The 12,103-nt window shown below is 29.9% G+C and overlaps 1 protein-coding gene across 4 annotated transcripts in view; it reads right to left on the bottom strand.

Moving 5' to 3' along the window:
- Positions 1-9,821: 9,821 nt before the first annotated feature.
- The window catches only part of LOC115883967 (homeotic protein antennapedia-like), a 449,763-nt gene continuing 447,481 nt past the window's right edge, over positions 9,822-12,103 (bottom strand). For all 4 annotated transcript variants that reach the window (XM_030902390.1, XM_030902387.1, XM_030902388.1 and 1 more), the window contains one exon: positions 9,822-10,635. In XM_030902390.1, the coding sequence (XP_030758250.1) occupies positions 10,385-10,635 (251 nt within the window). In that variant the 3' untranslated portion in view covers positions 9,822-10,384. The remainder of the gene's footprint in view (positions 10,636-12,103) is intronic.

Genomic DNA, 12,103 nt, shown 5'->3' with positions numbered 1-12,103 from the left:
TTTTATTCGCCTTGAGCGAGAACGAGACAGAGACAAACACCGATTCGCGATCGGTCGGCAGACGAGCGCAATAAATTTTCCCTATTGACGTCTCGCTCTAACCCGACAGAGTAACGGGATGTGTAAGAAAGAGAGCGAGATGTATTAGAGATGGGGTAGAGCATCCATAAATTCATAGATGATGATTTAAGATATGGAGTTTCGTTTGTCTTTTCGTCACTTAATGGTGTGTTTACAAGGTGCTTCAGCCAGTGTCGTAAATTTTATGGAATTTCTTGGGACAGGTTTTCGGCTAAGGTCTATTATGGATGGAGAGTTTTTTTAAGATACAGGGGTATAAAGTATAAAGCACCTGGAGTTAAAAAAATGGAATGACAATAGTTATTTTTTATACAAGACAATAAAATGGTATTTTATCGTCGTGTATAAAACAATATTTTTTTCCATAGCGAGTTACGTTTTAAAAATATTTAGAAATTATTATTTCAAGGAATTTATTACGAGTAGAAAAAATATTGTGCTGGGTTGGCGTTGTTTCTATGTAATTTGACAAATAAATAAAGCTGTCTCTTTAGTTGTCAGTTTTGAGTCAATATTTTTTAATTATCTCTCGATTGCTGATTGAATTTGAGCCAGAAATGGCTCAAAACGAAATAAGTAAATTACCAACCAGATATTCAGGCTGAGGCGACAAACGCCATATCCAAACTACTTCCATTTAAATCCCAAATAACTTATGAAAAGGAATAGAAAATTTTTCAAAAATGGAAGCAAATAAAAATCGTGCGAGAAGAAATAAAGTTTTAAACCTATCCTCGCTGTTAAAGTATCATTTAATCTACCCTTGCGGTTAAAGTACTATTTTATCTACTATTTTTGATAGATATAAGGAAATTTTTACAGTTGCTATGGAAAAAACATATTTAATTAACCTCCAGGCTTTATCTTATTCAAGTGTAATGTTCCTAGTGAACGTTGACGACTGCCATCATCAACTATCTCATATTATCGACTTTATAACTCAGCTAAAAAAAGATAGACACAAATTATTCCTGGCAAATTTTTGAAACTTACGTCACCCCAAAAATCTGTTTTTAATTATAACACACAACTGAAATACAATAACATAAACTGACACACAATACCCTCTGTAAAAAGGCCCAGAACCGGATCTGTCTTCCAGTCCCCATCATGGCAGCCCCCTCGTCATGGGCCTATTATTGGTTAGTAAAAGGGGCACCGCCCCCCTCCCGGACGCCTCTGACTGCTCGGTGACGATGACTAATGGCCTGAAATAGGGATCGAGGCTCTAACAGAACTTTGCGGTCTCTATTCGTTCTCTAATGCTGTCTTTATCCTGTGTGGTTTGGTCAGTTTTTTGGCGGCACTAGAAAAAAATTTGTTTTTTTATTTTATTGCACTATTAAATTATTACTTTTTTATTACACTCAATCAACTAGATTGTCTTAATATATTGAAAAGGAAATATCGATCTTCTGCAGTTTACGTAGTAATTTTACTACCTTTTTTTCCAAATTACTTTTTTAACGCCTAATAATCGAGTCAAGTAATGATTTATTAGTGAAATTACTTGCTTGCATTATACCGGGTGCGTGTCAAAAGTGGCTCACACCTATAACTTTTTATTTTTTGAGTTAAAAAAACGAGATTAGGTATATTAGTATATGACATAAATTAGGATTGATTGACATATTCAATTGTTTTCGACCACTTCCTGTTTCACCGGAAATGACTACAACTTTTGAGTTTTAAATGGCACCCTTGGTATATTTTTACTCTATTCGATTGAAAATGACATTCTGAATAGAATGACATATCATATGTCAACTTTTGACATTTTCGCATATGGTTAATTTGAAACTATAACATGCGGTTCATAGCGAATGTTTTTATATATATATAATGTTTTTTTTTTAATTTTTATTAAGAAACGATAATTCACCTGACAGCTGGACCACTAAACGAAGATACTACTACATCTATATCTCTGACTACTACTAACCAATAATTTGTTTTGTGTGGTCTGTGGTATTTTTTCTCTATTTCTGTTGACTCTAGCATTTCGACCTCGTGTCAAAAATTAAAGCCACATTATTTCGAAAACTATCTAAGTGATATCGAGGAACAGAATAGGGAATTTGATAGGGAATTCAACCTTCTATAAGGCTGCAAAATTACGGCGCAATCAGAGCAAAAATAATTCTGGCGAAAAATGAAGCAAACCTTCCCTCATATTTGGTAAGAAAAAAAAAGTATGCCCTATTGGCACCAAATTTTGTGTACAGATAGAATTGGTACTGAATTCTCTATAGAATGGTATAAAGGGCACTTCTCTATCCTAATTACTTGGGCCTTAATTAGCCTTTTTCAAAAATAATCTAGCTCTTCGTTGTAACTCGTTGGTATAGTACTCAATTATTTGCTCAGTTGATTTTTTTGAATTATTAGCTCTTGTTCAATATCTGAAATGCTTTATTGTCTCTAGGAACACATAGTACGAGGTTGTCGATTTTACCTATTTTTAGTATCTCTTTTAATTCTCTACAAGGATGCATAATAAAAGCAAAAGCTTTTATGCCAAACTAATTGATTTTTTATATAAATAAAATATGTCACATGCAACATACAGGCATCGAGACAGGCATGCATGCAGTTATCTACAAAACACTAATTTTCAACTCGTTATTACCAGCTTTTAGGTATCCAACCATTCCATCAATTCCATCACTGTTGAGATTGGATAATCCACAGTAAAGCATGTTTTATTATTGTGAAACACTCCATTGTTTAGTTTTAAATCACTTTATACAACTTATATTAAACACTATAACGTTTAATATTTTTACACTTTGCTCAGAGTATTTTAATCACCAAAGAACTTCATATAAACTATGTAGAGGATATACAGGGTGTTACAGAAGAAAACAATCAGGTAAATTTACAGTATTATTTATTTATACATATATTAATTATGTATATATAAGATGAAATTCACAAGACAAAATTTAGGTATTAAAGGTTCTTTTTTCGACTGAAAATATAATTTATATGAGGGTGAAAATCATATTTTTATTTAAATTTATATTACAATAAAGTGTCGTTCATTTACAAAATAAAACAAAAACGATTTTTGTTTTTCGTTCCATTCTCTCTTTTAAATATATATTTATCTTCTATATATTGAAATCAATATGCGTTATGTCAAAAAACTTAGTATCTAGTACTCTAGAATATTACAACACAGCACAAATAACTATTATATTTCTATGTTTTTATCCATATAGGTACAAATATACAGCATGCCACTGTAGAATGGTTCGCTTCTTATCTTTAATGCGGTATAAATTTGTGTTTTCTTCTTTTTTGTTCAAATAAACGATGTGCTACTTAATTTTATAAAATTATTAATAAACCACAATATGTACTAAGTATTAATGATGCTTACTACAAGAAAGTCTTTACTTGTACAGGTAATTTGTGCTTATACTGTATCTTATACTAAGGGCTGGCAAAAGTTAGTCTAGGGTCGAGATTTCCGTATGAAAGAAGAATACAATGCGTTTATAATGTACTGAACAAAGAGAGGACAGTAAACACGTTGCCAAACGAATGAAATAAACTGAGAAACTGTGCACATTACTAAGAGACGTGGAAGGGGATATAGCAGATTTGTCGCAGTTGACCAGTTGACCCAATCAATATCTTTGTCAGTACTTAAAGTTCTACGGAAAGGTGTACGTCATGCGTTCAGCTTCACGATTTAATTACGTCTCGTAATACTTGATTTGTTTATTTATTAACGAGTCGTTGTAATTTTCCCTATAGCTTGACTTTTTTTAAGTGCAAGCTAGAAACACTTGCATTTTTGGTAAAAATAAGTGGAATTGAGTAGGTGTTCGATAGTGGTAGCGCTATTAGAACTCTGAATCGATATAAAAATCGATATCTCGAAATCTATTAGAAATAATAGATTGTAGTTTTTTCAAGAACTTTGTTAATATTTCTGCTGTATTTTCTTTGTAGACAGTATGTGAAAATCTTTATCAATAAAAAAATTACACAATTGCTGAAAATTGCTATGCTCTAAAAGTAAATGGATGGATTGTTTACAATTTTTGAATGGAAAAAACAACCTTATCGAATTTTTCTTATGTAAACATATTGTAAAATATCCGATCTTGAAAATAAAAAAAAGTTTCAATATCTAAAGTGGTTCTTGAGTTATGGCCTGTTATGTGTTAAAAAGTTTTTAAATTATCGCGATTACTGACGTTTTCTCGTTATAAAAAAATGACACCCTAACGATATCCTTATAATTCCATTTCAGATGCTCAGAAACATTACAAACCTAATTATTTTATCTAGTTATCTCTTGAAACAAAGTCTTTTAAAAATAAGCGGTTTGCGATCGTGATTTTACTTTATTTGATAGGGAAAGGCGTATCGGCAACGCCGCAACAGCACACCGTCGCGCGTCGCGTCGGTCGGTCGCATTTCTCTCACTCCGACTTAATAAGATCCCTATGCGATTTACTTCCACACATGTAAATGCCGACCCAAAAGTAACAGTTGCCAGCACGGTATACCCCAATTATTATATGAGATACATGAAATTTTGATGTATTTTACAGTTTTATATATTGTGTTCTAGTGGACTGATTTTGATGATTTTTTAAGCAATTTGTAGCTGAATTATTTGACTTTTCAGCGGCTCTTTCTAAATTAAAACTGAAATTTTCCATCTGTCAATTATACGAGAAAACACAAAATGTTGTTATTCTGGTGAAAGTTTGGAACACCCTGTGGAATATGTTAAAAAAAGGAATTTGAAAGTTATTTTGTCATCTAGACGCATCCTTTCTCGATAGTTTATTTTTTAGTTCATTTTAATAGCTCTATTTTTTGGAGATATATTTGTTTTTGAATAAGACAATAACATTTTTTCGTAATTTTTACATTAAAGCCATGCGTTTGCTTTTGGTCCCAGTCTAAGCTAGATGATAAAGTTATTTTTAGATTCCTTTTTGTATTAACATATTCCACAGTGCGTTTCAAGCTTTCACCAAAATATCAACATTTTGTTTTCCCTCGTATAATTTACAGATGGAAACTTTCATTTTTAATTTAGAAAAAGATACTAAAAAGCCAAATAATTTAGCTACATAATGCTAAAAAAATCATCAAAATCGGCTCACTACAATACATACAAAAATATTTAAAAAAATCAATTATTAGAATTATCCTCTTCATTTTTTTAGAATATAAAGTAATACAGATTGTATTGAATTTAGTTAAACAATTTTAAGTTTTCCATTGGGTAACTAAATATTTTCTAATTTTACACATTTGAATCTACATCTATATGTGGTTTATTAATAATCTTTCATAACAATAATTTCTCAAAAAAACATATTAGTACGTATTGCCAAAATCACCTATTAACAAATTAAATCTCAATGGTCACGACGATATTGTTAATAATAAATATATCGTAATAGAAAATCTAACTTTCATTTTTTTCTACAAACTTTTTACAAGAAAATACGTATGTAAGATATAAAATATACAGAGTGGTTAAAAATACAAGTTGGCCTTATCGATTCTACAAGTTTGGTAAATCTGAAGTTTAGTATTTTCTTTGGAATGTGTTATTAATTTACTTAACCAGAAACCTGAACAATACAAAAACGTTTTTTATATATATTTTTCTTCGAATTAACTGAGATCAAATAATACATGGCAAATTTTGGCATTATTATTATAAATTCAGATTCTGGGTTTTCAATTTCAAATTTCAATGATTAGTATGTAATAAAATATTATATTCTGTCTGGTCTAAAGAAATGGTTTTTCAAAATTTAATTAAAAAATTTACAAAATTTATAGATTCAATATTACATCTAGCAACCTCTTGTATCCACCCTGGATGTGTGAACGTATACATCATTTTGTAGCTCAGTTTTTTTACGTATCTTGTTTACAATTTTTATCACTAAATTTATATTTTACTTCATCTAAATGTAAAACCTCCAATATACAAAAAATAAATTTTCCTCTACTATTCGATTGGATTATTGTTTTTTCTCCAGATTTCTGACATAATAAACAATGTTTCTGAACAATATCGAGTAAAAAATTCACAGTGTTTACCTTACGTATTTCGAGTAGTTCATATATCAACAATATCCTACATGGATAATTTTTTACAGTGGAAATTCGGCAAGTTTTGAGAATACACTTAACAGTTTATGTACAAACTTTTCAAATTTACAAAGAGAAAAGCTGGAAAACTCCAGCTATGAGATTCATTTAGTTTGCTTCTGTTTTAGTTAAAAGTTTTAAACAAGGTGTTTCCATTTTCGCGTATTTTACAGGGATTCCCATTCAGGAGTAAAAATACAAAGATGCAGTTTTCACATTACTATGTTATTTTTTATGAAACTAAAGATGTTACATACATATTTGTAATAACCCTCTTAGTTCCTGAAATATAGGGAAATTAGTGTTCGCAAATTTATTTATTCTTTTAAATGAGATACCCTGTATATTTTTTTTAATGTATTTGCCTTGTTATGAGATTTTTAAAAATACAATACACCTTTTTTTCAAACGTCACAAAAGTTTTAATTTTTACGACGTGACTGACAATATAATAAAGTAATTTTAACGCCTAGGCATAAAAGTACGAAAATATATTTTTAAACTGACACAAAGTGTCAAATTCAACGAGCGTAACCATAGTTTCTCGATACATAACTACTTACAAGGTATAACTTTTAAATCTTTTTATATTATTTGGAACGTTTAAAATTGTTTAAAAAATTATTTGACATTTGAAATAAAATAGCGTGTTCTATTCGGGGTAAAAATGACTTTTTGTGCCTCACCTGTAATGTCCGTCAAACGTACAGCATCGCCACAAAAAAATATCATTTTTACCCCTAATAAAATAATTTACTATTATACTTATTTTTATAGACAATTAAATAAAATAAAATAATACTCTTTTAAATTAGATTGATTAGTTACAATAGTTACGCCACTGTATTCTACATGAAAAACTGTACGAGACGCAGTGTTTTACCTTTGCAATTAGTTACGAAAATGGGACACCCTGTACACTTCAATTTATTCGGTACAACTAAAATTTACTGTAAATAAATATCCTCCAATCGAAAAGAAAAATGGGTGTCAAGTTGGCTTGGAAATGACGATCGATGTCATTCACCATATAATTTTACATACAAATGACAGTTATATTTTGCGATTGGATGTTAAGTGTCAAAATCAAATAACTTGCCGAACTAGTAACATTACTTTCTAACTTTGGCATGAAAGTGCATAATTTTAGTAATATCGTATATTCCATATCCTTTTTTTTTTTACTTCATATACCGGAATTATATATACAAAATTTTTGAACTGATTCGACGTCATTTTTTTTCCTCATAACCAAATATACATATACAATGAAAATATCTACACTTCCTTTTTTTAAGTAAATAACTCTACTTTTTAATTTTTCTTCGTAAAATATTTTACGAAAATTCTTCCCAAAAAAATCCAAATAGAATCAGCAAAATCATTTTCAAGTTTTAATTTTTTTACATACTTTTTTTTAATTACTTTTATATAGGATTCTATTTGAATTTTTGTTGATCCTGTGCAACATCACAAAATAACGTTGAAGGTACTCGCAAAGGAATCTCTAATAACCAACAAAATAAAAGAGAATGCAAAAATCCTATAAGTCTTTTTTCCCAAATTACCCGAAAAAAGATTAGGAGGGGAAGAAGAAATCTGTAGTACATAATATCACTATTTTACCAAAACCACAAAACTATAATCAGATCATCGAAAAACACAAACAATATTTTCTTTTTTCATAATTTTGGCCGGTCTGATTTTTTTTTTCTATTAAAACGAAATTTTTGTAAAAAATTCAATAATATTATTCTCAGCGGGAGGGGGCATTTTACTAAAAATTGCACATCGCACTGGCCTTTTACATAAAATAATTTTTGAGGGGTCTGGTCTAAATAATACTAACTAAAAATTATAAAATATTCGTTAGACATCAAAGTGGATCACTATTTTAGAAAGATTAAATCAAAATTGACTTCTAGTTTTTGTAAGTATCGTTATTATTAATACTTATATCAATAAATGCCTTTAAAATGCAAAAGAACGTTAGCTGTAGAATAACAATCATATAAATCATGTCAATTGCTTTCTTATTCTTGCTATTTTTAATTAAATTATTACATGCATAGGTATGTTTGTGAGTGGGTATTTACTCTGTGAGATTTACAGAGTAAGAATTTTACTCGGTAAGATTTACAGATTAAGTATATTACTCTGTAAGATTTACAGAGTAAGTATTTTACTCTGTAAGATTTAAACAGTAAGTATTTTACTCTGTAAGATTTATATATTAAATATTTTACTCTGTAAGATTTAAAGAGTAAGAATTTTACTCTGTAGGATTTATAGAATAAGTATTTTACTCTGTAAGATTTACACAGTATGTATTTTACTCTGTAAGATTTACATATTAAATATTTTACTCTATAAGATTTAATGAGTAAGAATTTTACTCTGTAAGATTTACAGAGTAAATATTTTACTCTGTAAGATTGACAGAGTAAGTATTTTACTCTGTAAGATTTACACAGTAAGTATTTTACTCTGTAAGATTTACATATTAAATATTTTACTCTGTAAGATTTAAAGAGTAAGAATTTTACTCTGTAAGATTTATAGAGTAAATATTTTACTCTGTAAGATTTACAGAGTAAGTATTTACTCTGTAAACATCTGTAAGTTCTGGAGTGTTCCAGAAATGAAATAGCCATCACAGTTCATCATTATAATTAAATTCCAACGATGATTTGGAATAAGTTTTTAGACTTTTACTAACATTCGTAGAAAAATAGTGCAGTATTTGGTTAAAAAGTATGTAAGAACTAAGTCTAAACATATTTCCTTCTAAAATTGAGTGATCCAATCTGACTAACATGAGTTAAAAAAATAATAAAGAAGTAAAAAATCACGCGGGTAATGTTAAAGATTATTTCCATCATTTCTCGATAATATAAAAAATCTATATAATATGTTTATCTACAAATATATAAATAATAAATAAAAAAAAACTATGTACGCGTTTTGGAACTAAATTATACACAGTAAAAAGAGGTCTATACGGTTACGTCTCTATGACTTTCCACAAAATAATAAAAATAATATATTTATCATAATATAATATTAACGAGTTTTAACAGCAAGCTTTAGCGTTTCTATGTCTCTTTGTGTGTCGTCTTGCTGTCAAAGCTCGATTATTCCCTGACAGATTCAAAACAATAAAAATTATATTATTAATAATAAAACAAACGAACAGTTCGACTACGGTACTTAGGGGAAGGAGGGAAGTTAAAAATAGGGGAGGGTAGATTGACCGGCAAAAAAACAGGCACCTAATAATTTTCTGTTAATTTGAAGTATTTTAAAAAATTTTAAAGCAATTTGTATCAAAATTATTTGACTTATTAACCTCTTAATACATTAAAAATTGAAATTTTCATGTCTATTATACCTGAGAAAACAGAATGTTGTGATGTGGTTGTGATACAACGCGCACTAAGGTGAGCTGATCGCTGCAACCAGTCAGCTGTACTAAAATATTTTTATTTTCTACCGCTTGTTGCCGCTTTTCTCCCAAATTAATAATTTTTCAGATGAAAACGCAAAATTTTCTATAAGATAAAGTGTTTTAGTGTAGTTTTTGCGCACGTGCAGAAAACCCAAAAAAAATAGTATACAGACTAGATCAAAGGGAAACTTAAATGATACCTGTTATTATAGCTTCCAGTTTCGATGGCAAAAAATAAAAAAGCATATTTAAAGTCTCTTTTTAATCTGCACTGTATAATCCTTTTTTTTTTCTTCCTCTACAATGCGCGAAAATTATACTAAGTACCTTACTGTAATTACCATTAATATTTTAAATGCATTATTTAATATTAGAACATTTAATAAGCTCATGGATAGGAACTTCGCTTTTTAGTTAACCCGGATATTTTAACATTTCTGAAAACAATATTTTCTAATTGGTAAAACGTAAAAAAATAATGATGTCCGTTTTTTTACCGGTCAGTGTAGATCTTTGTAGTGGGTTCATTACTAAAAAAAACTGTGTATTTCGCTGTATTTCGACTAAAACGAAATACCCAGCTGTTTCCTACAATAAAAGGACAACAGGATTAATCAGCTACCGTCTTCGAACCTGCTGAAATGCAATACATGACTACGTGGATTCATTAGGTACTCGGTTGGGCTCGTTGGACACGAAGGGTGGTGAGGGCTCTCATTGCGGCGAGCCCTGGGGACTGATGTCGTCCCCTCCCCCCTCCGAGCCAACTTCGCCCTTGGTCTTGTTCTCCTTTTTCCACTTCATCCGCCGGTTCTGGAACCAGATCTTGATCTGTCGCTCGGTGAGGCAGAGCGCGTGCGCGATCTCTATCCGCCGTCGCCGCGTCAGGTACCGGTTGAAGTGGAACTCCTTCTCCAGCTCGAGCGTTTGGTACCTCGTGTACGTCTGTCGGCCTCTTTTTCTTTCTGGAAAACGAAGAAAAACGGTTAGAAACAAAATTTACACTTTAAAAATGAGAAGAAGTTTAAAAAAATCTTCCTCATTTGTTTATTTTTTTTTGTAAAAATTTACATCCATAACGTAATTTCTTGGTGATAAAACTTGTAGTCAACTTGAATAAAACTTGTAGGAAACTTCGGCACCATATTCTGCAGATAAAAATAAGTAAAAAAGTTCGTATAAATGTATGTCCTAAAATGCTTAGTTTCGGAGATACAGGGTGTAGAAGTTTCTTTTTTATTTCGATTTTTTCCAAATAATTTCTGAAATAACGTCAATATTTGGATGAAAATTGGTATCACAAAGTTTTTTGCCATGAGAAATTTGATTTTGATATCAATATAACTTTTAGAGGGCGCCACCTACATATTTTTAACTGGTTTAAAGAGTATTAACTTTTCGTTCGTACCTGTATAAAACTACTGAGTAAAAAATATGCATTTAGGACGTTCATTATGTAAAAATAGTCTCTTGGTAAAAATCGCTACGAGGTTCTCGAGATATTTTACGGCAATAACTTGTTTAATTTAAATAGAACACCCTGTATATTTTACGTGAATCAGATGCACAATTTAATTGTCTATCAAAACGTATTACAGCATTTTTAACTATCTCTTCAAGTTTTTGTGGAAAATGCATTTTCTTATAATTTAGACCTCATTTATCAATATACCTATAAAATATTGACATTTATTTATGTATATTATAATTTTTAGCCTTTACAAATTCGGAAAATCCAATACAACAAAACAATAAATCACTTTCTATTCTCATTTCAATATTTATTTATATCAAACAGTTTAATATATCGACTAAATATCCTTTTCTATCAACGAAATGAAAACAGCAGGTTTATAATAGTTGTTATTTTTCCCAAACATCGATAGTAAACATGCCAATTAATGCTGAGAACTCTTTCAAATATACGCCCATATTTCATTATTTAAATCTAAACAAACAAATCAATGTAATTTAGGTAATAGAGTATAATAGAATACAGAGTGCCCCAACAATCTTTATTCCACATAACAAAAAAAATTAAACAAGTAACAGGTATTTAAGGTTCATCCTGAGTACAAAACTATAACGATAAACTATAACGATAAAAAACAGAAAATATAAGCCAAAAGGATATTTTTGTTATTAAAGTCATTAGGCAACCATTTTCTTTGCCTTAATGAAACGTCAAGAATGATTAATGATTGTATACCCCAACAAATCGAATAGTCGAAAGGTTCTCATGCAATGGCGGTTCAAAATTTAGCTAATGGTAGTACCTTAATGGGTATTTAGATTCTCTAAGTTGTTTCTATCACACTTCTGAGTGTTTAATATTAAATGCATAGTTTAATTTTGAAGAAAATGGTTATTTTAATCATACAATCAGCTTAAAGTATTAAAACTAATTAGTATAAATGCCTTTAAATGAAAATA

This window comes from Sitophilus oryzae, unplaced genomic scaffold, assembly GCF_002938485.1.
Source record: "Sitophilus oryzae breed Bouriz unplaced genomic scaffold, Soryzae_2.0 scaffold_2006_pilon_pilon, whole genome shotgun sequence".
NCBI classification, from domain to species: Eukaryota; Metazoa; Arthropoda; class Insecta; order Coleoptera; family Curculionidae; genus Sitophilus; species Sitophilus oryzae.
This window is presented reverse-complemented; position numbering and strand designations above follow the sequence as displayed.